The sequence below is a fragment of the Hyla sarda genome, chromosome 1 (assembly GCF_029499605.1).
Source record: "Hyla sarda isolate aHylSar1 chromosome 1, aHylSar1.hap1, whole genome shotgun sequence".
Taxonomy (NCBI): domain Eukaryota; kingdom Metazoa; phylum Chordata; class Amphibia; order Anura; family Hylidae; genus Hyla; species Hyla sarda.
This window is the reverse complement of record NC_079189.1, coordinates 441,915,485-441,943,173: the sequence shown is the minus strand read 5'-3', so window position 1 is coordinate 441,943,173 and position 27,689 is coordinate 441,915,485. Positions and strand designations below refer to the sequence as shown.

Sequence of the window (27,689 nt, the reverse complement as noted above, 5' to 3'; positions counted from 1 at the left end):
TTAGCTAATAGCTTTACCAGCTAATAATATAGTGAAAAGGTTTTGTCTGCATGAAGAGTTTTTAGGTGATTTTTGTCTGGCATTATAAACAGTAAATGTCCTTTTAAGTAGGCTATGCCTTGTTTTGCCCGGCAGTGCTATTCCTTTGCCTTGGCTATAAGTGGATATTTTCCTAAATAGCTTCACAGTTCTGTATGTGCATCATACAGTGGCAGCTTTATTATATGTAGGTGTCCTCTGCATGGCTACCCTGTTGGGATGTAAGATAACCGAATGTTTCATTCTCTAGTGTAAAGGCAATTTGTAATGTACGATTGTTGATCCAAAATATTCTTACAACTTGGCAGCGCTTTGGATAATAGTGTGTGTAATATAAATAAATACCTTTACTGTATATTAGTACAGAACTGGGAAATTCTTAAGGCCTCTTGCACACTATGAAATAGTTCCGTTTGGGAACTTCTGTCACTATATCGGCGAAACCCGGCCGTTACAAAACCCCTGACGGCTGTGACTAAATTGCATTGCAGCCTATGGGGTTTTGTAACTGCATGCAGTAATTTTTTCCGCCACGATGTCCCGTCACTGTATAACGCCCATAATGAATTATGGGCATATACGGGTGCAAACGGGCAGTTACAAAACCCCATAGGCTGCAATGCAATTTAGTCATGGCTGTCAGGGGTTTTGTAACGTCCGGGTTTTCACCGATCTAGTGACGGAACTGGTGACGGAAGTTCCTAAACGGAACTATTTCATAGTGTGAAAGAGGCGTAAGAACCAGGTAGCCCAAAAATGTGCTGCTGATAAATTTTTTATTTTTATTTTTTGCTAAATTTTTATTCCCTAACTGCTCTAGAGTGATCTCTAGAAAACTGTACAGTATATTGGCTGCAATATTATTAGTAGTCAGTGCATATTCTAATTCACTTACTGGAAAGTCTGGAGAAAGGGATGACGCCTACATAATGTTAGTGGTAAATAAATGACATTTATTTTTAGGATGTGCAATGTTTCAGTGAAAAGCTACATGTTTTACCTATACAGTAAGATCTCTTTATGCTGGCTTCAAAGTTTTATGTTCGTAGTGTTTTTGTACTGGAAGCAATTGCTAGACTATCAGACTTTCTGAGGAATTCTACTGTATTTCACCTTTTGTTGCATCCTTTGTAGATCACCATATCAAAATTGTCATTTTCTGTGTATATAAGGCTGTGTTTTTAGCTAAACATTCTTGCTGTGTTTTGTGTACAGCGCACTCTAAGGCAGCCACTTAAGTCAGCTATAAGATGTGGTCCACTCAAAGAGTCCAAACACAGCATTAACTTTCACCGAAAAACTATTCTAGATAAAGGGGTAGTCCTAAAAGCTGTGGCCTCTCACTGTATAGGGACTAAAAATGCTTCTAGCCCATATGCTGAACATATCCATAGGCTCTAACATGCCAAGGAATAAATTTTTGCATGTACTAAACACTTGTGTATTGGATTTCTCAGGGGAGATTTATCCTTGCCTGTTTAAATCAAGCTTTGTTTACCCCATTGGCATACATAATTTGTACTTCGCTAATATATATATTAAATGTGCTCGTTCTTCATAAATAGCGTAGAAAGAAGCAACCTTCAATGTGTGGCCCGGGCTGGCGTAAGATTGCACAAGACTTTTAAAGTCGCTGTTGGTAAATCACTGACCACTGCAAAAAGCTAACCAGACCATGCTACATTTGAGCAGATCACCCATTGTGCAAAAATATGCACCTTTTTAAAGGGGTATTCTGTCCCTAGAAATCTTATCACCTATGCAAAGGACCACCGCAATATCTCCTGCAGCCCCCCCCCCCCCCCCCCCGCTGTAATCAGCTGGCGTCACGCTCCCTCCTATAGGCTTGCATTGAGGGGGCGGGGCATGATGTCACGAGGGGCAGGGCCGTGATGTCACGATCCTCCGGCCCCTGTATCGTGAGGCATGGAGCGAACTTCGCTACGTGCAGCTGATGACAGGGTGGCTGCAGGAGCGATCGCGGGGGTCCCCACCGACTGGACCCCCGCGATCAGACATCAGACATTTTATCTCTCATCCTTTGGATAGGGGATAAGATGTCTAGGGGTGGAGTACCCCTTTAAAAAGGTGCATATATTTGCACAATGGGTGATCTGCTCAAATGTGGCATGGTCTGGTTAGCTTTTTGCAGTGGTCAGTGATTACCAACAGCGACTTTAAAAGTCTTGTGCAATCTTACGCCAGCCTGGGCCACAAATTGAAGGTTTCTTTTTTCTACGCTATTTACTCCAAAAACATCAAAACAAAAAAAGGAAACAATGATAAATCACCCCCCCCCCCATATTGTGAAATGTGGGAATATGGATGCCTTGTTATCTGCTTATGATCTTCCTCAAATTATTATTATTTTTTTTTTATATATAGTTAAACGGAGTATGGAGCAGATTTTAAGCAATTTGAAGCTGCTAGATCCAGATGAGCTACGAGTAGAAATATTAAAAGCAGGATTAAAGTGTGGACCTATCACCTCAACCACTAGATGTATATTTGAGAAAAAACTAGCTCGTACTTTACTGGAACAGCAAGGCGTAGATGTGGAAACCTTCAGATCAAATGATAATCCCCAAAATGATTCTCATGGCCTGCAGGCCAAATACTCTGAAGACAGGGACTTTGGATACAATGTAGGTTTGAACCCTCCCATAGAAGAGACCATATCCAGAAGAGACTTTGCTGCCAATGGGGGTTTGGAAGCTGCTCACATCTCTACACCTTTGCATTCTGATTACCCCCCGGTGTTCTATGCAGTCTGCCCTGTGTATGATGATGCATCGGCCAGGAATGGTAAGTCACACTGCTTATGACTTGGGTCTGAATCCCTTCTTATGGCATTCCATTGCAAGGTATACTAATGCTTTGACCACTTTGAATGCATCCAAATATTAAATAGTTTTTTCAGATACTTTGTTTAAAAAATATGTATAGCGTGTTTGTTTATGCTCAGAACAGAAACAATGTGGCATGACATTTTCCTAATAACACTTCATGCTAGAATTGGCATGGACCACAGTGAGTTAGGCCTCCACTTTGCTGGGAAAAACCCATTAAAGGGGTACTCCACTGGCCAGCCTTCCAGCTGAATTCAGAACATTTAGTTCCGAATGCTGTGCGCATGCTGTGGGGGTCAGCCACGCCCCAGTTGTTACATTAGGCCACGCCCCAATACAAGTCTATGGGAGGGGGTTAATGGCCGCCACGCACCATTCCATAGACTTGCATTGAGGGGACGTGGCCTGACATCACGAGAAGGCGTGGCTGGACAGTGGATTGCTCTTTTTAACCTTAAGGACCAAGCCCATTTTGACCTTTAAAGGAGAACTCCAGAATATAAAAATTGTCCCCCATACTGCCGGCAGTAAAAAAATAAAGATGTACATACCTTCCTTCGCTCCCCCGGGGCCACCGGTAATCGTCTCCGGTCTCCGCTGCGATCCTCTTCCTGGTTGCCGGTGGTTGGCGAGTCATACTGCGCTCAGCCAATCACCGGCCGCAGTGAAGTCCCGGCTCGGCCAGCGATAGGCTGAGTGGCAGTGGGACATTTTCGGCCCCGGCATCAGGTGCCGGTGTACTGAAGAATTTTGTGTCTTGAAGCGTTCTCACACTGCCGCTCAGCCTATTGCCGGCCGAGTCGGGACTTCACTGCGGCCGGTGATTGGCTGAGCGCAGTATGACTCACCAGCAACCAGGAAGAGGATCGTGCCGGAGACGGTTACCGGAGGCACCGGGGGAGCGAAGGAAGGTATGTACATCTTTATCTTTTTACTGCTGGCAGTATGGGGGACAATTTTTATATTCTGGAGTTCTCCTTTAACCCCTTAAGGACCAAGGACGTACCGGTACGTCCTTGGTCCTGCTCTTCCGATATAACGCGGGGTTACACAGTAACCCCGCGTCATATCATGGCGGGCCCGGCCTCTAATAGCGCGCAGCGCCGATCGCGGCGCCGCGCGATATTAACCCTTAAGCCGCGCGCTCAAAGCTGAGCCGCGCGGCTAAAAGTGAAAGTGAAAGTTCCCGGCTAGCTCAGTCGGGCTGTTCGGGATAGCCGCGGCTAATCGCGGCATCCCGAACAGCTGACAGGACAGCGGGAGGGCCCCTTCCTGCCTCCTCGCTGTCCGATCGCCGAATGACTGCTCAGTGCCTGAGATCCAGGCCTGAGCAGTCATGCGGCAGAATCGTTGATCACTGGTTTCTTATGAGAAACCAGTGATCAACATAGAAGATCAGTGTGTGCAGTGTTATAGCCCCCTATGGGACCTATAACACTGCAAAAAAAAGTGAAAAAAAAAAGTGAATAAAGATCATTTAACTCCTCCCCTATTAAAAGTTTGAATCACCCCCCTTTTCCAATAAAAAAAAAAACACAGTGTAAATAAAAATAAAAATAAACATATGTGGTATCACCGCGTGCGGAAATGTCCGAATTATAAAAATATATCATTAATTAAACCGCTCGGTCAATGGCGTGCGCGCAAAAAAATTCCAAAGTCCAAAATAGTGCATTTTTGGTCACTTTTTATATCATTTAATATAAATAAGTCCTATCAATGCAAAAATGGTACCGTTAAAAACTTCAGATCACGGCGCAAAAAATGAGCCCTCATACCGCCCCATACACGGAAAAATAAAAAAGTTATAGGGGTCAGAAGATGACAATTTTAAACGTATTAATTTTCCTGCATGTAGTTATGATTTTTTCCAAAAGTCCGACAAAATCAAACCTATATAAGTAGGGTATCATTTTAATCGTATGGACCTACAGAATACATATCAGGTGTCATTTTTACCGAAAAATGTACTACGTAGAAACGGAAGCCCCCAAAAGTTACAAAACAGCGTTTTTTTTTTCAATTTTGTCGCACAATGATTTTTTTTCCCGCTTCACCATAGATTTTTGGGCAAAATGACTGACGTCATTACAAAGTAGAATTGGTGGCGCAAAAAATAAGCCATCATATGGATTTTTAGGTGTACATTTGAAAGAGTTATGATTTTTTAAAGGCAAGGAGCAAAAAACGAAAATGCAAAAACGGAAAAACCTCCGGTCCTTAAGGGGTTAAGGACCAGGCCAATTTTATTTTTACATTTTCGTTTTTTCCTCCTCGTCTTCAAAAAATCGTAAATCTTTTATACTTTCATCAACAAACTAGTATGAGGGGTTTTTTTTTTTACGCGATCAGTTGTCCTTCGTAATGACTTCACTAATTTTACCATAAAATGTATGGCGCAACTAAAAAAATACTATTTGTGTGGGGAGATTAAAAAGAAAACCACAATTTTGCTAATTTTGGAAGGTTTCGTTTTCACGCTGTACAATTTACGGTAACAATGATGTTTTCTTTATTCTGTGGGTCAATACGATTAAAATTATACCAATGATTACATACTTTTCTATTATTGTTGCTTCTAAAATTACAAAAAAAATCGCTAACTTTTTAACCTAATTGTTTAAAATACCTCTGTATGGACTACCTATAACTTTCTCATTTTTCCGTATAAGCAGCAGTATGAGGGCTCATTTTTTTCGGCGTGATCAGTAGTTTTAATTGATACCACATTTATGTGTATAAATTTTTTATTAAATTTTTTTAAATAAAATGTGACACAAAAGCATCAATTTTGCACTTTTTTTTTTTTTACATTCACGCCGTTCATCGTACATAATCAATAACATTATATTTTAATAGTTTGGACATTTACGCACGCGGCGATACAAAATAAGGACATTTTTATTGAGGGAGGGGATATACCACACACAAGATATACCATTCACAATAGGTAATAATGACTCTTCCTTCTCCAGCACTGTGGCTACTGTAAAGCATATGGGTAAATGAGACAAGAGGAAACATGGCCAAATTGGAACTTACTACTTATAAAGTGACGACAAGAGCAATCTGACAATTTTAGAAACTAATTCCGTGGTGACAATTATTATTGCTGCATTTCCTGTTAAGACTTGTGTGGAAATATCTACCCCTGTAAGGCTGCCTTCACACTATAAAATTAATCCGTTTTAAAGATCCGTTTAATGTTCCGTTATGAAAACCCTGAAAATCGGCCATTAAACGTCCGTTAGAAAATCCCATAAGTCCGTTAGAAAATCTCATTATAGTCTATGGGATTTTTACAATATCCGTTTTAATCCGTTATAGTCTGTTATTAATAACGGATGTTATTTTGTGACGGAAGATAGTAACGGGAGAAATAATGCATGCACTATTTCTTCCGTTCATTCTCCCGTCACAAAATAACATCCGTTATTAATAACAGACTATAACGGATTAAAACGGATATTGTAAAAATCCCATAGACTATAATGGGATTTTCTAACGGACGTTTAATGGCCGATTTTCAGGGTTTTCATAATGGAACATCAAACGGATCTTTAAAACAGATGAATTTTATAGTGTGAAAGCAGCCTAAAATAGAAAAATGCCACTATCTGTAAGTAAAACCAAGTGTAGTTGCCAAACTAATTTAGCTTATCAATACAGGATTACATTTTACCACTTGAAACCAACTTGTACCAACTTTTCTTGTTTCAGAAAAGACTCACATTTACACTGACAAAAAGGAAGCTCTACAGGTTGTAAAAATGCTGAAAGGTTCTCGGTTCAAAGCGTTTCAAGCAAGAGAAGATGCTGAAAAGTTTGCTACAGGCATATGTGACTATTATCCATCACCCAATAAATCATCCATGTCCTTGTCACCTGTAAAACTTTCTTCTGGTCTTCTTAGAGGTACATGAAATAGACTGTTAGTTATGCAGATCACAACCATTGTTTTGCAGTTTTCAGAATTTACTTGTGAATGAGTTAAAATAGTATGCTTTAGGATAAAGCAGTCATAGGAAATTATTTGGATAAGGAGTAATAAAAATTGATTGAGTTTATAATTTAAAGGGGTATTCCGCCCCTAGACATCTTATCCCCTATCCAAAGGATAGGGGATAAGATGTCAGATCGCCGCGGTCCCGCTGCTGGGGACCCCTGGGATCCCCGCTGCGGCACCGCGCTATCATTACAGCACAGAGCGAGTTCGCTCTGCACTTAATGATGGGCAGTACAGGGGCCGGAGCATCGTTACGTCACGGCTCCGCCCCTCGTGACGTCACGGTCCGCCCCCGTCAATACAAGTCTGGGAGGGGGTGTGGCGGTCGTCACGCCCCCTCCCATAGACTTGCATTAAGGGGACGGGCCGTGATGTCACGAGGGGCGGCGCCATGACGTCACGCTGCTCTGTCCCCCGTATTGCCCGTCATTATGCACAGAGTGAACTCGCTCTGTGCTGTAATAATAGCGCGGTGCCGCAGCGGGGATCCCAGGGGTCCCCAGCAGCGGGACCGCGGGGATCTGACATCTTATCCCCTATCCTTTGGATAGGGGATAAGATGTCTAGGGGCGGAATACCCCTTTAAGTGGGTGTTATGAATCTGTCATTAACAGAGAAAAAAAATAACTCTTGCGTTATGATCATATACATTGTAACTTAGTAACATAATTTGTTTGAGAAAGACAAGTCCATCGAGTTCCACCTAAAACTCTACTGTATTGATCCAGATGAAGACAAAAAGTCCATGAGACCTGGTGCCAATTGCCCCATGACAGAGGAAAAATATGGCAATTGAATATGACTGCAATATGGCAATCAGAATACATCCCTGGATCAATGTTCTCCTACAAAATGCAAATAAAAAAGTTTAGGTCTGTGCTAGTCTCAGCACCAAGACCCTTTATTGGTTGAAACGTTTACATTTTTCATAACTGAGACGTGTTAAAGACTATCTTGTATGCAATGGGTTTGTCAATTTCTTTTTTTCTTTACATATTTGATTAGATGGATTGTCTGCTCCAGATGTTGAAAGCCTGAACAAGGAAAAAGCAAATAGCTTTAAGAGCCCCAGGACACAAGACTTGACAGCTAAACTAAGAAAGGCTGTGGAAAAAGGAGATCTGGCCACATTTTCTGATCTGATATGGAGCAATCCACGTTATCTTATAGGGTCTGGTGACAATCCAACTGTTGTCCAGGTAATTTGGATGATAAATGTCATTGTCCCTGCCCTCTTGTATAACAGCAACTTTGTGGAGAATGGAAATCAGTGTCAGTTATCACTAATGCATCACAAGATCAAGTGTTTTTTTTTAAATGTAGGTTAAAGTGTTACTGTCATTAAAAACTGTCTTTGATTGCGTTGTCTCATTACCGAGACCCCGTGCGCTTGTGAGGTACTTGGGCAGGCAGGTGGCATTGCGCTTCACTCCCCAGCCATCTGTGACATCCGGTCATTTCTCTGCATAGATCTCACAGATGGCAGGTCAGTGGAGTGCAATGCTGCTTCCTCAATTAATAACTTACTATCGCAGGTTTCAGAAGTTTAAAGAAGCCAGACAGCTAATAATACAGTATAAAGAGGCTGGCTTCATGAGGCAACTCTCATAAGGCCAATATCCATGTACAATAGTTACATTTTTATTCCAAGTAATAATGATGATTATGTACACAAAGATAAATGTTAATTTACTGTAAGATTTCTTTAACCCCCTTAAGGATGGACCAATTTTTTACCTTAATGACCAGGCTCTTTTTTTTTTTTTTATTTGACATGTGTCCCTTTTAAATGGTAATAACTTTAGAACGCTTTTTCTGAGCATAGCGATTCTGATATCCTTTTTTGTGACATATTGTGACACTTTATATAAGTGGTGCATTTTTGTTGCACAATTTTTGTGAAATACTCCAAAATATTGTGAAAAACTGAAATTTCTGGCATTTTTTTTTTTTATGGTGTACACTGTGCGGCAAGTGTTATTATATTTATTCTGTGGGTCAGCACGATTATGGCAATACCCATTTTATATAGCTTTCTATGTTCTTTTTCTGCCATTCATTTTCCAACAGCCGTAACTTTTTTTTATTTTTTGTCTGACGCCATTGAGTAAGGGCTTATTTTTTGCAGGATGAGCTGTACTTTTCATTGGTATCATTTTTGCGATACCTGCTACCTTTTGATCTTTTTTATTCGCTATTTGTACCAAAATTGTTTTTTTACGGTGTTCACGGTACAGGATAATTTACATTAGTTTTATAATACATGTCATTACGCACGTGGCAATACCTATTATGTATATGTGTTTTTGATCTTTTTGGGTGATAATACAGGGCTTTTATTGGGAAAGGGTCATTTTTTTTTCTACACTTCATACTTTTATTGAAGAACTTTTTATTAAATTTTTTACGCTTTTTACAGGTTATACTATGCTGCAATACATTTGTACTGCAGCACAGTGTGACCCGATCAGCTGCACACACTGCAGCCTGTGCGATCCAGCCTGTGGTCCACTGTGCGATCCACAGGCTTCTGTAGCAGGCATACAGGAGGTCATGATCTGACCTCCTGCTGCCATAGCAACCAACTGCGACCTGCGATTGTATCGCGGTGCCGCCGTTGGTGAACAGGGGGAGCGTGTTCCCCCTGTCAACACCATAGATACCGTGATCGGGATTGATCACGGCATCTATGGGGTTAATGCTGCCGGTGCGATCGCGGCTCCGGCAGCTGCGGTGGGTCTCCGGCTGTGATTGACAGCCAAGTCCCACTGCCGATCTCCTGCGCTGCCCGTGGCAGTGCAGGAGATTGCTAGGACCTATGCATACGTCCCAGTGCGTGAACGTGTCGGATGCTGGGACGTATGCATACGTACCATTGCGGGAAGGGGTTAATGTAGGTTTGTTAGATATGGGAACATATGTATCTTGATTATACTAATGAAAAGGTCAGTCGGGCACCCATTACAGTTTTTCAGGCCATCATTTGGCATGGCAAGTTTACAGGGGCACTATCCAGTATTAAAAAAGAAAAAAGAACGTAGCAGCTTTCTTCCACCACTTATGTTCTCAAGTTATATGCTGTATTACAACTTTGTTGAATTCACTTCATTGGAACTGAGTTGCGAAACCACACAGAAACGGAGAAACTGGAAAAAGTAGCTGTGTTTCTCCTAATTCTGGATAATCACTTTTAATATTTTCATTTCTTGAGATGCGGCTAACATTATCTTTACAACGATACAGTATGGAACATTGGCCGGATATGCTGTGATACCTTTGAAAGGAAGCAGATAAGTTTTGGTTTAGTGCTTCTAGGGGAGAATATGTAGGAACTATGTGGCCACAGTGCTGCTGTACTATGAGCCCATAGTGCACTTAGGTCCACCACACAGGTTAGTAATGAAGGCTTTATACTACGCAAGCTAACTATGTTGTAAGTTGTAACAATAGTGATCATCTTATTGTGTGTATGTGTAAATGAATTAGAAGCAGTTAACCTCAAGATAGAATTCTCCCCAATTTTGTATTGAAGCTTTTTTTTTTCCCTACGATCTACAGGAAGGATGTAGATACAATGTCATGCATGTGGCTGCTAAGGAAAACCAGGCTGGTATCTGTCAACTTTTACTAGATACTCTGGAGAACCCAGAATTCATGAGACTTATGTACCCTGATGATGATGATGAGGTTATGCTTCAAAAAAGGATTAGATACCTTGTTGACTTGTATCTCAACACCCCTGATAAAATGGTAAATGCCCAAAAGGAAGAATGCAGAATTGTCAATTTACTTTGTGAAGAACAGATCACCAATAATAATTGTTATTTTGTATTTAGGGATTTGACACTCCACTTCATTTTGCTTGCAAATTTGGCAATCCTGATGTAGTTAATGTGCTGTGCTCACATCCTGATATTATAAAGAACCCTAGGAACAAATATGACCAGACTCCGGAACAGGTGTTGTATTCTGCGGTTAATTAAAATAAGTAGTACAGGCAATACCGTTAATTTCATGATGTTTCTTGTAATGCATAGAAAACAGCAATTCCACCATTGTTTAGGTTTTGTCACTGTGTTTATTGTTTGTTACAACTTCAAATTTTACACGATCCCAGTGTATAGATAATTTTAATATGAATTTTAAATGAAATGCCTTTTCGTGTTTACAATATTAGTGATTCTCTTTTTCTAAATATGTATGGTCAGCTTATAATAAACACAAAGTATAAACTAACAATTGTTTTCACACAGGTCATATGTGAGCGAAACAAAAATAAATCACCAGAATTTAAAGAAAAGATTAGAGAATACCTAAAAGGTTAGTCTGTAAATTTTATTTATTTTTTCATTTTTCTGTGTAAAAATCTAGTTATCATTCTTACTAGTTGTATTAGAGATCAATATATTGTCTATTTGCAAAATACAGGTGACAATACATGTTAGTACAAAATTTGGTTGATATTAGTCCATCAGGTTCGCATGTGGCTATTGGATTTCATAATTTTCCAGCCTTTGGTTCATAGAGTAGATCAACTGCCTCCAGCGCAGTCTAGCAGATGCATTCTCACGCTTCACAGTATAGATACACTTGAAGGGGTTATCCAGTGCCAGAATGATTATTTTTTTTCAATATAATAGTTACTTATACTTACCTCGTGTGGCCTTCTTATCCAATCTGCACTTACAAGGGCCCCTGGAGACCTGTACTCTGCTGCCTCTGATCTGCCTGTCTTCCAGCTTCTGCTGCACATTTAATGGGGGAGATTTATCAAAACCTTGCCCATAGCAACCAATCAGATCGCTTCTTTCATGTTTGAAAAGGCCTCTGAAAAATGAAAGGAGAAATCTGGATTGGCTGCTATGGGCAACTCAGCAACTTTTCCGCTGGTCAGGTTTTGATAAATCTCCTCCTATGTGTCTTTACTGCAATCCCTGACATCCCCTGGGGTGATTCCCCTGCTCTGTTGGGGAAGGCAGACGAGCGGACCCAAGCGTCATCAATTCTGAGAACTACTCAACTTCCTGCCAGCAGAAAGGAAGCCTGCAGCTTCTGAATAGGTAATAAAAATATATTGCTTTGTGATATAACTTTTACTTTAGGAGCTATTAGTTATTGATTTCTTTGCACTGAATAACCGCTTCAACAGAAAGTGCATGAAGATTCCAAGATGACTCTAGGGATAACTGTCAGCCAACAGCTATCTAAAGTATGTGTAGCTTTAGACTTGGATCGCGCCCCCCCCCCCCTCCCCCGCAGCGCGATGGCGGGGGGGGAGGGGCGATCCCCTGTGGAGGTAGCTGGAGGGCTTACCTCTGCATTCATGGCTGCCCCCATAGATCTGCATTTGATTGAGCCTGCCTTGAGCAGGCTCAACCAAATGAACACAGATCAATGGAGTTCATTAGAACTGCATTGATCTGTATGAGGAATCTAAATGATTCCTCCTAATAAAGTGTATTTAAAAAAAAGAGCGTTTAATAAAAGTTTAAAAACAACCAATAAACCCCTTCCGTATTTAAAAGTTCATATCACCCCCTTTTTCCATATAAAAATATGTAAACATAATAAAAATAAACATATTTGGTAATGGTGCGTGCATATTTGTCCGAACATTTTATATCCCGTACGGTAAATGGCGTTAACGTAAAAAAAAAAATCACAGAATTGCATTTATGTTTATAACCTCATATCCCAGAAAAAATGAAGTGAAAAAGTGTTCAAAAAGTCCGATCAATACCAAAATGGTACCGATACAAATAGCATATTATGGCCCAAAAAATGAGCCCTCATACAGCCCAGTATACGTAAAAGTAAAAATGTTATAGGGGTCAGGAATTTTTTTTATTAAAAGTTAAAAAAAATTATTAAAACATGACAGAAACTAAACAAATTTGGTATTTGTGTTATTAGGCCGACCTAAAGTATCAAAATATGTAAGTTTGACCACAAGGTGAATGGCGATAAAAAGAAAACCTCAAAATTTGCATATTTACTTCATCTCACAACAAATTTTTTTTTTTTCAGAGCATAAGTTAAGGAAAAATGAAAGGGTTCATTACAAAGTATACTTGGCCCTGCAAAAAACAAGCCTCATATGGGTCTGTAGATGGGAAAAATGAGAGTTATGGCTATTATAGGACGAGGAGAAAAAAAACGAAAGTGCAGAAACTAATGAAGACCTTATTTGACCTTATTTAACCAGGCTAGCGGTATTCCCGAGCGTGACTCGGAGTAAATTTTCGCTGCCAGAAGGGTTAACCCAGAGTCGCGCTCGGGGTAGATTACGGAGCTGGCAGCGGAGTTTTCTTTCCTACTCCTGGCGATCCAGCGATGTCCCCGCTGTGATCGCCGGTGAGAGCCCAGGCGGATGCCTCCATCTGACTTCCTGGTTCCGTCTCTGTGAGCAGCAGCGGCTCATGGGGGCGGAACTGGGCGGTAAATTCAAATGGCTAGCGGTATTCCCGAGCTTGACTCAGGGTTAATTTTCGCTGCCAGAAGCGGTAACCCCGAGTCACGCTCGGGGGAGATTACGGAACTGGCAGCAGAGTCTTCTTACCTTCTCCTGGCGATCCAGCAATGTCCCCGCTGTGATCGCCGGTGAGAGCCCCGGCGGATGCCTCCATCTGACTTCCTGGTTCCGTCTCTGTGAGCCGCAGAGGCTCATGGGGGCGGAACTGGGCGGTAAATTCAAATGTTTGAAAGCATAAAAGTGATGCAGTGAAATTCTGTCAGATTACACTGTATCACCTCAGATTTGACATTTGATCATCCTACACAGCCCTGCCTGCCCTTTTTGCTGTAATTTCTGCCCATAAAAGAATTTTTTTTCCATGGCATCAGAGCGTCACTTTAGCATCTCCAAAGCAGGTTTGGATCCGATGAGTGACAGCGGCAGCGACACAGAGCCCCTCGCAGAATTGAGCGACAGCGATTCGTGGCAAGATTCGTCATCCGACTCTGACACTGACCAGAGAAGTGGCGACAGCGACGATTCTGCACCCGAGCTCAGTGATGTGCGCACTTGGTACCCTATTGAATGCGGTATGGATGAGGTACCGTCGCCAAGATTTCAGTTTACTGGATCACCTGGGATGAAGGTAGGCGTTGAGCACAATGATCCTTACCTAAAATTGTTTTTCACAGATGACGTCATTGAAAAGATTGTCACGGAGACAAATGGGGCTAATACTTGGGCTAATACTACTTCAGTGTGTGGTGGGGAAACCGCTGCAGAAATGGTACTGGACTACCAATAAATTGCTGGCAACCCCATTTTTTGGCACCATCATGTCTGAGTACCGATTTTCCCTCATAATGAAGAATTTGCACTTCACCAACAATGAGGAATTTGACGAAGCCACACATCCAGCGCCAAAACTCAAGAAGATCTGGGAAGTATACCAAATGATCCTAAAAAAATTCCAGCAGGACTTTGTGCCAGATAGAGACATCAGCATTGATGAAAGTATGATGGCTTACAAGGGACGCCTCAGCTGGATTCAATAAATCGCATCCAAGATAGCACGGTTTGGAATAAAATCTTATATGCTCTGCGAGTCTGCCACTGACTATATATGGAATTCCGTCATATACACAGGTAAAGGAACACAATTCAACCCCAGGCACAGCGGCTATGGGATGGCAACGTCATCAGTCCTTACACTGCTTTAGCCATTGCTGAATCAGGGGTATTGTGTGACAACGGACAACTTTTACACATCGCCTGAGCTGTACGAATTTCTGCTAAAACACAAGACTGATGGATATGGAACAGTTAGGGCCAACCGACGTGACCTGCCATCTATGTTTGCCAGGAAAAAACTGAAAACAGGAGAAATGGTTGCCTGGCAGAAAGGAAAGATGATGGCAATGCGTTGGCGTGACAAAAAAGATGTGTGCCTAATGAGTACAGTGAATAACTCCTCCACTGCCATGGTCCACACAAGAGGTGGGAAAGATGTCATGAAGCCACAACTTGTGATTGACTACAACAACACCATGGGAGGAGTCGATAGAGCCGATCAGGCGATGACATTTTATCCGGCTATGCGGAAATAACAAAAAAAATATTACAAAAAAATCTTCAGGCATCTCCTGGAACAATGCCTATATACTGCACAGAGGAAAGAGTGACAAGCCTCTTGTTGATTCTGACTTTATCTGGAAGGTGGCGGAGCGGATTTTTGTGAACTACCAAACACCATCAGTGGCCGTGAACAGATCTGGACGTCGTGCTGCTGACGTTGTCAACCCAGAACGCCTGACTGGTCGGCACTTTATGGATTACATCCCGCCAAAATCAAAAAAAGGCAGCACCTACAAGGATGTGCGTATTTTGCTGCTCAAAGCAAGATGGCAATGGAAAAAAAAATCCGAAAAGAAACCAGGTTCCATTGCCCTGATTGTGACGTCAGTCTATGTGCAGTCCCATGTTTCAAAATTTACCACACCCAGGATGTTTACTGAATTTTCTTTGTTTGACAAATTTCATTATTTATTACATTATTGAATAAAATTATATTATTTATTACATTATAATTCATGATTTTATGTTACGAACTTTATCACATCTGAGAGGTCTACTAGAGTCTTCTTTGGTCAGGTTTAAGTAAGTAATTACTAAGAATTGCAGGCCTACAATACATAACACCAAATTTCCATGCAAAAAATGGTACCGCTTTTGGTACAAAATTCCTGAAATAATCATACCGCCAGGAAGGTTAAGTGGATTTTCTTGAGGGACAAGTAGATTGGGGGACAAGTAGATTAGTCCCTTGAACAAGTATTTTATTTTTTTTATTTCCACTAGAGATGAGCGAAGTTAGTGATTCGATACGTCACGAACATCTTGGCTCGGCAGTTGCTGACTTTAGCCTGCATAAATTAGTTCAGCTTTCAGGTGCTCCGGTGGGCTGGAAAAGGGCGATACAGTCCTAGGAGAGAGTCTCCAGCCCACCAGAGCACCTGAAAGCTGAACTAATTTATGCAGGATAAAGTCAGCAAATGCCGAGCCACGAGGTTCGTGACGAATGGAATCACTGTAATTTAGCTCATCTCTAATTTCCACACCCCTGTTTAGACATTAATGGTAGTGTGTTAAGTTATTTTGAGGGGGCAGCAACATTAAGCAGTGATTGTTAAAGGCTGTGCACATGAAAAGATGTAATAAAATATTTACAAAAGCTTCTGCAAGCACAGTATTTAATTGCCCACTGTGAACTCGTGAATGATTCTGACTTTTTTATATTTCATGAAGTCTCATGTTTTTTTTATATTTACACACCTTTCTGTGGATAAGGTCATTTGTTTTATTCCTTTTTTTGTTTTGTTTTTCATATGTATTCTTTGTATCTCCCTTCCGGTTTTTCTTCTGTACCCCTGGCTTTGCTCATTTAATCAATAAAACCTCTGAATATGAAAAATGTTACAAAAATGTGAGGGGTGTACTCATGTGAGATCCTGTTTATAGCTCCTTTCACCCTACTGTTATGTTCCTCCATTCTGACACCCGTTATTTTGCAATAACTGGTCATGAAAAAAAAGATGAAATAACTGAACACAACAGTTGTGAACTGATGACCAATTTTGATGGACATTCAGTTGACATGTGCCATCAGTTATCACTCGTTATAGTCAGTTATTTTATCTTCGTTATTTTATTTCCATGTGACTTCCTGGTTGTGATGTTGTACTGAGCATGCTTAGTAGCAATAACGGATCATTACGAAGCATAAAAATAAGGGACAATAACGGATTTCATTTGTGAACATCCGTCACCCATAGACTTCAATGTGAAAATTTTAATGTTCGGTATTCACCGTTATTTTGACGGGACAAAAATTAATGCATAACGGACTTTAGTCGTAACGGGACATAGTCATGGCCGTAAATGTTGGAACCCCTGAACTTTTTCAAGAAAATGAAGTATTTCTCACAGAAAACAATTGCAGTAACACATGTTTTGCTATACATATGTTTATTCCCTTTGTGTGTATTGGAACTAAACAAAAAAAGGGAGGAAAAACCGCAAATTGGACATAATGTTACACCAAACGTCAAAAATGGTCTGGACAAAATTATTGGCACCCTTTCAAAATTGTGAAAAAAAATAAGATTGTTTCAAGCATGTGATGCTCCTTTTAAACTCACCCGGGGCAAGTAACAGGTGTGGGCAATATAAAAATCACACCTGAAAGATAAAAAGGAGAGAAGTTCACTTAGTATTTGCATTGTGTGTCTGTGTGTGCCACACTAAGCATAGACAACAGAAAGAGCACTGTCTGAGGACTTGAGAACCAAAATTGTGAAAAAAAATATCAACAATCTCAAGGTTACAAGTCCATCTCCAGAGATCTAGATTTGCCTTTGTCCACAGTGCGCAACATTGCCAAGAAGTTAGCAACCCATGGCACTGTAGCTAATCTCCCTGGGCATAGACAGAAGAGAAAAATTGATGGAAGGTGTCAACGCATGATAGTCTGGATGGTGGGTAAGCAGCCCCAAACAAGTTCCAAAGATATTCAAGCAGTCCTGCAGGCTCGGGGAGCATCAGTGTCAGTGCGAACTATCTGTCGACATTTAAATGAAATGAAACGCTATGGCAGGAGACCCAGGAGGATCCCCACTGCTGACACAGACACATACATTTTGCCAAATTTACTTGAGTAAGCCAAAATTCTTCTGGGAAAACGTCTTCTGGACAGATGAGACCAAGATAGAGCTTTTTGGTAAAGCACATCATTCTATCGTCTACCGAAAAAGGAATGAGGCCTACAAAGAAAAGGACACAGTTCCTACAGTGAAATATGGTGGAGGTTCAATGATGTTTTGGGGTTGTTTTACTGCCTCTGGCACTGGGTTCCTTGAATGTGTGAAAATATATAAGCACAAATGTATCCAATGTGGCGACGGGATTAACAGGCGCTGGACACACTAGGTAGAGGGATCTCAAGTTTATTCACCCATGATGCAACGTGTTTTACAGTAAGACTGCTTCATCAGGCATAACCAGGTGAGTACAATCATGCAATATATAGGGCCCATTGATTAACCCTTCAAGCTACAAGCTTAAAGAGGCCATACACCCCATATATAATATATATAAATAGAAATGCATCCATGGTACAATAAAATAACACAGTATAGATAAAATAGACATGTACAAATTAGCAATTATTCGTTAAAAAATATTGCTAAAAAAAAACAATAGATGAAGTAAAAAATAGATAAAAAATTTAAATATAATTGAGACCAATACTGTAATAGCCCCAATTAATCAACGAGCATTCTCAATTGTTTCAATCATTGATTAATCGTTTCAATCGTTATATTCATTCTTATATTCTTTTATATATGGGGTAAATGGCCCCTTTGAGCTTGTAGCTTGAAAGTTTAATCCATGGGCCCTTTATATTGCATGGTTGTGCTCACCTGTGTATGCCTGATGAAGCAGTCTTACTGTGAAACACGTTGCATCATGGGTGAATAAACTTGAGATCCCTCTACCTAGTGTGTCCAGTGGCTCTTAAATCTCTTACATCTCGTCGCCCCGTTGGAGGAACTTGTACTTATATATTTGAAGTTGACATGGAGCGGCTGCAGGCACTCAAATCATCACTGTGTTCCATAGTTACACTTGGTGAAGTGTAACTATATGTGGTAAGCGCCACTTTTATTTCACCTATTCTCCCTGTTCTATACGGTATCACACTACGGAGCGCTGTCTGTGTCTTGTTTTAGTTTGAATGTGTGCAAGGCATCATGAAATCTGAGGATTACAAACGGATTTTGGGTCGCACTGTACAGCCCAGTGTCAGAAAGCTGGGTTCGTGTCCGAGATCTTGGTTCTACCAGCAGGACAATGACCCCAAACATCCGTCAAAAAACACCCAGAAATGGATGGCAACAAAGCGCTGGAGAGTTCTGAAGTGGCCAGCAATGAGTCCAGATCTAAATCCCATTGAACACCTGTAAAGAGATATTAAAATTGCTGTTGGGAAAAGGCGCCCTTCCAATAAGAGACCTGGAGCAGTTTGCAAAGGAAGAGTGGTCCAATATTCCGGCTGAGGGGTGTAAGAAGCTTATTGATGGTTAAAGGAAGCGACTGATTTCAGTAATTTTTTCCAAAGGGTGTGCAACCAAATATTAACCCCTTAAGGACTTAGGACGTACCTGTACGTCCTAAGCCCGATCCCGGTGTTAAAAACGGGGTTACGCCGTGACCCCGCATCACATCAGGTCGGTCCCGGCTGCTAATCATAGCCAGGACCCTGGGCTAACAGCGTGCAGCACCGATCGTTGTGCCGCGTGCTGTTAACCCTTCAGACGCGGCGATCAAAGTTCACTGCCGTGTCTGAAAACGAAAGTAAACGCTTCCCGGCAGCTCAGTCGGGCTGATCGGGACATCGCGATAAAATCGCAATGTTCCGATCAGCTGGGACGCAGGCGGAGGTCTCCTTACCTGTGTCCGCGGCATCCGATCGGGGTTTGATTGCTCTAAGCCTGAACTACAGGCTTGAGCAATCGAGCCCCTATCTCGCTGATCCGTGCAGAGCTATGGCCCTGCAGGGATCAGCATAGGAGATCAGTGTGTGCAGTGCTAGAGCTCCCTATGGGAGCTATAGCGCTGCAAAAAAAGTTAAGAAAGGGCATTTAACCCCTTCCCTAATAAAAGTTCAAATCAACCCCCTTTTCCCATAAAAAAAACTGTGTAAATAAAAATAAACATATGTGGTATCGCCGTGTGCGTAAATGTCCGAACTATAAAAATAGCACGCCAATGGCGTACGTGCAAAAAAATTCCAATGTCCAAAATAACGTATTTTTGGTTGCTTTTTATATCATGAAAAAATGAATAAAAAGCTATCAAAAAGTCCGATCAATACAAAAATTGTACCACTAAAAACGTCAGATCACGGTACAAAAAAATGAGTCCTCATACCGACCCATACGCAGAAAAATAAAGTTATAGGGGTCAGAAGATGACAATTTTAAACATATAAATTTCCGTGCATGTAGTTATGTTTTTTTCAATTAGTACAACAAAATAAAACCGATATAAGTAGGGTATCATTTTAATTGTATGGACCTACAGAATAAACATCAGGTGTCATTTTTACTGAAAAATGTACGGCGTAGAAACGGAAGCCCCCAAAATTTACAAAATGGCATTTTTTCTTAAATTTTGTCGCACAATGATTTTTTTTTCCGTTTCGCTGTATATTTTTGGTTAAAATGACTGATGTCACTGCAATGTAGAATTGGTGGCACAAAAAAAATAAGCCATCATATGGATTTTTAGGTGCAAAATTGAAAGGGTTATGATTTTTAAAAGGTGAGGAGGAAAAAACGAAAGTGCATAAACCGAAAACCCCTCAGTCCTTAAGGGGTTAAGTTAAGGGTGCCAATAATTTTGTCCAGACCATTTTTGGAGTTTGGTGTGACATAATGTCCAACTTGCTTTTTTTTCCTCCCTTTTTTTTGGTTTAGTTCCAATACACACAAAGGAAATAAACGTGTATAGCAAAACATGTTACTGCAATCCTTTTCTGTGAGAAATACTTAATTTTCTTTGCAAAATTTCAGGGGTGCCAACATTTATGGCCATGACTGTAACTGATGCTGAAGGACGGTCAAAAAATCCCATTGACATGAATAGGATTTTTGACGGCTGTTTTATGGATTTTTTGACAGTTGATGATGGGGTTTTTTGCAGGAGCATAACGGTAGTGTGAAAGGGGCCTATTTTATATTATTTATAATATATAATTCATATTATCTTATCACCCGAGACCTCTGACTGCCAGTAGGGCATCCCTAACTCTTTGCTTTGCCTGTTCGGCATGGTCTCTTCCTTCTAAACCAGCTTCCCAAGAACCTCCCTCCGAGTAGGATGCTGCTGAGCTTACTCCAGCTTGGGCTCTCTCCCTCTGCCAGTCCACGGACAGCCTGCCCTCTTGTCTAGCTTTTCAAACATCCCATCCTTCTCCCAGGGTGCCTCCTCAGCTCCAGAAGGACTCCCTGTCAGGACCATGCCAGAAAACGGCACAGCACTCCATCCTCCAGATGTTCCTCTTAGTCCCTAGGAATGTTTGAAATTGCCTTTACTCATACACTCATAGTAACCTGTTAAATTGTCCTACACTGGTTGTGAACCCCCCTCTAATGTGGAAGATGTCGAGCATGGTGAATAGCCTGTCTGCATTTCAGGACGCCTTATGCCTCACGACTCCATACAAGGCCGTTCTCTGTAGGAGCTCCAAACTTAAGACCCTTCATGACAAGTTTGTCTAGCTGTTTACAAAATAATGGAAGTCTCCTGACAAACTCTTTTCCAAACCCAGGCGCATAGATATACTTTTACATTTTTCCCCAAATCAGGTTTCTTTGTAGTCAGCTTCTCCTTCTGTGGAACCGCTTGTCTCCAGGCTGTCCAAATCTACCTGTCTCTCGCTGGAGTCAGTGTTGTGTGTAGTTGTCTTTGAGAGGCGAGCCTCCAACCAATCTCCCACCAGACTCCCTTTGACTGGTTCCTGTCTTTTTGGGAAGAAGCTGGGTGAGGTTAAAGGGGAACTCCGGTGGAAAGAAGTAGAAAACAAATGTTTTCAAATCAACTGGTGTCTGAAAGTTAAACAGATTTGTAAATTACTTCTATTAAAAAAATCTTAATCCTTCCAGTACTTATTAGCTGCTGTATAAAACAGAGAAATGTGTGAATTTCTTTCCAGTCTGACAACAGTGCTCTCTGCTGACACCTCTGTCCGTGTCAGAACTGTCCAGATTAGAATCATATCCCCATAGAAAACCTCTCCTACTGGGCAGTTCCTGACACGGACAGAGGTGTCAGTAGAGAGCACTGTTGTCAGGCTGGAAAGAACTTCACAAATTTCTCTGTAGTATAACTGGAGTATATAGAAGCTGATAAGTACTAGAAGGGTTAAGATTTTTAAATAAAAGTGATCTACAAACCTGTTTAACTTTCTTGCACCAGTTGATTTGAAAAAACTTTTTCCACCGGAGTTCCCCTTCAACCCCTTAACGACGCAGGACGTATATTTACGTCCTGCGCCGGCTCCCGCGATATGAAGCGGGATCGCGCCGCGATCCCGCATCATATCGCGTCGGTCCTGGCGCTCATCAACGGCCAGGACCCGCGGCTAATACCACACATCGCTGATCGCGGCGATGTGCGGTATTAACCCTTTAGAAGCGGCGGTCAAAGCTGACCGCCGCTGTGAAAGTGACCCGGCTGCTCAGTCGGGCTGTTCGGGACCTCCGCGGTGAAATCGCGGCGTCCCGAACAGCTGACCGGACACCGGGAGGGCCCTTACCTGCCTCCTCGGTGTCCGATCGGCGAATGACTGCTCCGTGCATGAGATCCAGGCAGGAGCAGTCAAGCGCCGATAACACTGATCACAGGCGTGTTAATACACGCCTGTGATCTGTGTAAAAGATCAGTATGTGCAGTGTTATAGGTCCCTATGGGACCTATAACACTGCAAAAAAATTTTTAAAAAAAGTGTTAATAAAGGTCATTTAACCCCTTCCGTAATAAAAGTTTGAATCACCCCCCTTTTCCCATAAAAAAAAGTGTAAAAAAAATAAAATAAATAAACATGTGGTATCGCCGCGTGCGTACATGACCGAACTATAAAAATATATCATTAATTAAACCACACGGTCAATGGAGTACGCGCAAAAAAATTCCAAAGTCCAAAAAAGCGTATTTTGGTCACTTTTTATACCATTAAAAAATGAATAAAAAGTGATCAAAAAGTCAGATCAAAACAAAAATCATACCGATAAAAACTTCAGATCACGGCGCAAAAAATGAGTCCTCATACCGCCCTGTACGTGGAAAAATAAAAAAAGTTATAGGGGTCAGAAGATGACATTTTTAAACGTATAAATTTTCCTGCATGTAGTTATGATTTTTTCCAGAAGTGCGACAAAATCAAACCTATATAAGTAGGGTATCATTTTAACCGTATGGACCTACAGAATAAGGCGTAATTTTTACCGAAATATGCACTGTGTAGAAACGGAAGCCCCCAAAAGTTACAAAATTGCGTTTTTTCTTCGATTTTGTCGCACAATGATTTTTTTTTCCGTTTCGCCGTGCATTTTTGGGTAAAATGACTAAGGTCACTGCAAAGTAGAATTGGCCATAATATGGATTTTTAGGTGGAAAATTGAAAGGGTTATGATTTTTAAAAGTTAAGGAGGAAAAAATGAAAGTGCAAAAATGGAAAAACCCTGAGTCCTTAGGGGGTTAACTCTACGAGAGAGAAGAGCTTTCATCTTGCCCAAGCTGAAATGCCAGGTGTCCCCGTTTCTTTCACTCCTTCCTAGGGATTTTTTTTTTTTTTTAAAACAATGCCTATTCTACATTAAAAATAAACCTGTACTTACCTCCCGGCGCTCCCATTGTGCCTCCAGTGTCATGCTCCGGTCCGGATTGACGTTGGGGCACAATTACTCACTGCATGATGTCCTGCTTGGGATTGGCTGAGCGGCAGTATGCCACGCTGGGCCCAGATTGTCATTCTGCAGCTTAGAAAAAGGATTGTAAACAAAAATAAATGTAGTATTGCTGCGTGCGTACATTTCCAATAAATATCATGTTAATGAAACCACACAGTGAAAAAAATTATAAAATGCGATCAAAAAGTCCCATCAAAACAAAATAGTACCAATTAAAATTTCAGATCATGGTGCAAAAATAATACTTCCCCATATACGGAAATATAAGTATTTATAGGAGTCAGAAGAGGACAATTTTAAGGATACTCAAGCTGAGACCTCCCACAATCAGACCTATCCCCTATCCTGCATAAAGGGAAATTGTGTTTTTTATTTTTTTTGGCTCGACATCTTTTAAATAAGCCCTCATTGGTTTGTAGGTGGAAAATTAAGACTTTAAAAGGAGGGGAAAAACAAATGAGACAAAAAATTAAAATTTGCTGCCCTAAAGGGGTTCAACCCCAGACATCCCACCCTCCCCATTTTTAAAACAGCTAAAATTCTAGGTTGTGATGTATTTACTATTTTGTTAATAAAAAATATAGATTGATCATGAAAAACTAGCTGAATACTGATATCTGTTAATATGTCTCTAGGGATCTGGACAATTAGAACAATGCAAAAGTAATATGTTTTTTTCCCACTAGGCCATTGTTATGTTCCTTTATTGCGTGCTGAGGATAACTCTTCATTTCCTGTTATTGGTGTACCATGGTCACCTGAGCAGCCTGATATTCTTTCTCAGCCAAGGTATTTTGGCAGCCCAAAAGATCCATTACTTACAGTGAGAGCTTTTGCTGGACCCATGAGCCCTTCTAAGGTAAGAGATAGTTGTGGAGAGTCTTTGATACATTTTAAAAGGCGTACTCCAGGTTTTGTTTTGAATGTGTGAGATTTTTTTTATTTTTCCCATACTATGTACACTCTCCTCTAAGTGTCATGTTTGTTTGTTTTTTTTTTTTTTTTTTTTTGTTCAGCTTGATTTATACATTTCATTAAAATATATGCTACCCCGTCTCTGCAAAGTCAGAGACCTCACGGGAAATGCAGACAACATTGAAATAATTTCAGTGGGGAAATCCAGATAGCTGAAAGTGCATGCTGCATCAGATAAAACAAGGCATATACAAAAGGCTCTACAATATTCTCATCTAGTGTAAGCCGAACTAAAGTAGGCTAACAAAAAATTTGTTAGCAGCGGCCTGAGGTGGTCCGTAAAGCCAAAGTGGGGAAGTTACGCAATTTGTTTAAATCCCATTGACTTGAAATACGCAAACAATATAGTTCAGCTAGCCACACTATTTACATAAGTCCCAAAGTTACGTAAACAAAAGTATTCCATGAGGCTACACCATTTGTGCAACTACCATTAAAGTCTATTGGAGTTACACAAGTTGTGTAACTTCACCACTTTTGACTGCTTACGGCTTTCTGGCTGATTTAAACAGGCTGAAGGAGGGGCGAAAGCTGTAAGGCCCCTTTCACACTGCCATTGTGCCCTGTCGCAAAAGACAATTTTTTTTGTGTCTTTTCAACGTCTGTTATCCAGATGGGGTACAATGGGTCCTGACAGATCCCATTTACTGTTATGGGGTCCGTCGGGCGCCATTGTCTTTTGACGGGAGTAGTGGGAGAAAAAGACCTTGCATGATGTATTTTTTTTCTCCCGCTAGTCTCCCTGTGTTACCGGACATCTGTTACAATGCCGTGTCACAACTGCAGTGTGTGCAAGGAGCCTAAATCAAGCTGGGACAACAGTTTTAACCCCTTAAGGACCAAGGGTGTACATGCACACCCTTGTCCTGCTACCCTTCTATGATGCACACTCAGGAACTTTGGAATATACCGTATATACTCAAAATATAAGCCGACCCGAATATAAGCAGAGGCCCCTAATTTCACCCCCAAAACCCAGGAAAAGTTATTGACTCTACTATAAGCCCGTCATAATCACCCTGTCATCATCCAGACCCCCGTCATCAACCAGACCCCCATCATCATAACCCTGTCATCATCCAGACCCCCGTCATCATTCCCCCCCCCCCCCCCCCTTCTTCATCATCACCGCCTGTCAATCCCTTCAATTAGTGGTCTTCAACATCCGGGCATGCTGGGAGTTGTAGTTTTGAAACATCTGGAGGCCAGCAGGTTGAAGACCACTGCGGCCTACGTCATCATCCAGACCCCCCCCCCCCTTAGTTTTCTACTCACCTCCCCTCGGTGGGAAGGAAGGGTGAGCTGGTCCGGGCCATCTATGCTGCAGGGACCGTCCGGTGGGGAGGGTTAGTCGTTCCGGGCTGTCCATCTTCACCGGGAGGCCCTCTTCTCCGCTCTGGGCCCGGCCCCGGACTAGTGACGTTGCCTTGACAACGACGCACAGGGACGTTCATGCGTAGGGATGTCCCTGTGCGTCGTTGTCAAGGCAACGTCACTGGGTCGGGCCAGGAGCGGAGAAGAGGGCCTCCCGGTGAAGATGGACAGCCCGGAACGACTAACCCTCCCCACCGGACGGTCCCTGCAGCATAGATGTCCCGGACCAGCTTGCCCTTCCTTCCCACCGAGGGGAGGGGAGTAGAAAACTAAAGGGGGGTCTGGATGATGACGAAGGCCGCAGTGGTCTTCAACCTGTGGACCTCCATGTGTTTCAAAACTACAACTCCAAGCATGCCCGGACAGCCGATTGCTGTCCAGGCATGTTGGGAGTTGTAGTTTTGCAACATCTGGAGGTCCGCAGGTTGAAGACCACTGAGAAGGGATTGACAGGCGGAGAGTTCACTCGAGTATAAGCCGAGGGGGGCGTTTTCAGCACAAAAAATCATGCTGAAAAAGTCGGCTTATACACGAGTATATACGGTAAAGTCTTCAGGCTATGTTCACATTTTGAATGTTTATTGCAATTTTAAAGGATTTTGTCTGTTCTCCAAAATCATAGCAACAATGATGTGTTTTAACGTCAATTTGTGCAATCGCAGTAAAATAATAGCCTTTTTCTCTATCTGGAAAACCACAGCAAAAAACGCAACATGTGAACATAGCCTACTATATATCCTGATCTCATAGAGAGAGCAGCTGTATGGAGAGCTGGGGTGGGGAGGGATATGTGAGAAGCCAGTGGAGATCTGGTTTTGTCATCCTGTAGTTCACAGGAAGTCAGCTCACCAGGACTGTCCACTTCCTCTGACACCTTTTTAAATGTTATTGCATAACATTAAGTTTTGAGATCTGTGCTCTACTGGTACAGTCTGGCTGCATCACTGGAGTGACTATATCCAGAGGCAGGAGGTGGTCAAGGGTACCTCCTCCACCATTTTAACTAATCCGACCCAAGCAGTTGCAATACATGCATCAGATGAGACCGGCACTTGTCACTTTATTTTTCGGCATTACCCCCTTGGGGACGGAGCCCATTATGACCCTAAGGACTTGATCATTTTTTTCAAATCTGACCTCTATCACTGTATGCATTAATAACACTGTGATGCTTTTACTCATAAATTTGATTCCAAGATAGTTTTTTTCGTGACATATTCTACTTAACCCCTTAAGGATCGGGCGTTTTTCCGTTTTTGCTCTTTCGTTTTTTCCTCCTTACCTTTAAAAAATCATAACTCTTTAAATTTTGCACTTAAAAATCTGTATTATGGCTTATTTTTTGCGCCACCAATTCTACTTTGTAATTATATCAGTCATTTTACCCAAAAAGCTATGGCGAAACGGGAATAAAAATCATTGTGCGACAAAATTGAAAAAATACAGCCATTTTGTAACTTTTTGGGGCTTCCGTTTCTACATAGTACATTTTTTGGTAAAAAGCTTATATGTAGTGTAAGCTTATATGTAGTGTTTTACTTTTTATTTTGTGTTTTTAGGGTACATTCACACGGGCGTTGTCCGCTGGGAGTTTGAGCTGCGGTGGAAAATTTTCCGCAGCTCAAACTTGTAGAAGGAAACCCACTGTAAATCCGACCGTGTGAATGTACCCTGTACATTCACATTGGCCTTCAGCTGTTGCAAAACTAAAACTCCCAGAATGCACTGACAGATCATACATGCTGGGAGTTTTAGTTTTGCAATAGCTGTAGGCACACTGGTGGGGAACCACTTAGTTAGGAAACACTCTAGCTCAGTGATTCCAACCAGTGTGCCTCCAGCTGTTGCAAAACTACAACTCCCAGCATGTATGGTCTGTCAGTGCATTCTGGGAGTTGTAGTTTTGCAACAGCTGGAGGCCCACGGGTTGGGTTGGAATCACTGAACTAGTGTTTTCTTAC

The 27,689-nt window shown here is 41.6% G+C and overlaps 2 protein-coding genes across 6 annotated transcripts in view; both read left to right on the top strand.

Moving 5' to 3' along the window:
- Positions 1 to 27,689, top strand: part of ANKLE2 (ankyrin repeat and LEM domain containing 2) — a 57,465-nt gene that overhangs the window by 15,465 nt on the left and 14,311 nt on the right. For all 5 annotated transcript variants that reach the window (XM_056532829.1, XM_056532809.1, XM_056532841.1 and 2 more), the window contains exons 2-8: positions 2,425 to 2,844; positions 6,609 to 6,803; positions 7,900 to 8,093; positions 10,453 to 10,644; positions 10,731 to 10,853; positions 11,148 to 11,214; positions 24,066 to 24,238. In XM_056532829.1, the coding sequence (XP_056388804.1) occupies positions 2,436 to 2,844; positions 6,609 to 6,803; positions 7,900 to 8,093; positions 10,453 to 10,644; positions 10,731 to 10,853; positions 11,148 to 11,214; positions 24,066 to 24,238 (1,353 nt within the window). In that variant the 5' untranslated portion in view covers positions 2,425 to 2,435. The remainder of the gene's footprint in view (positions 1 to 2,424; positions 2,845 to 6,608; positions 6,804 to 7,899; positions 8,094 to 10,452; positions 10,645 to 10,730; positions 10,854 to 11,147; positions 11,215 to 24,065; positions 24,239 to 27,689) is intronic.
- Positions 12,935 to 14,951, top strand: LOC130283413 (piggyBac transposable element-derived protein 4-like). Its single transcript, XM_056532861.1, has 2 exons — positions 12,935 to 13,949; positions 14,041 to 14,951. The coding sequence occupies exons 1-2, from the start codon at positions 13,728 to 13,730 to the stop codon at positions 14,401 to 14,403; spliced, it is 585 nt and encodes a 194-aa protein (XP_056388836.1). The 5' UTR covers positions 12,935 to 13,727; the 3' UTR covers positions 14,404 to 14,951.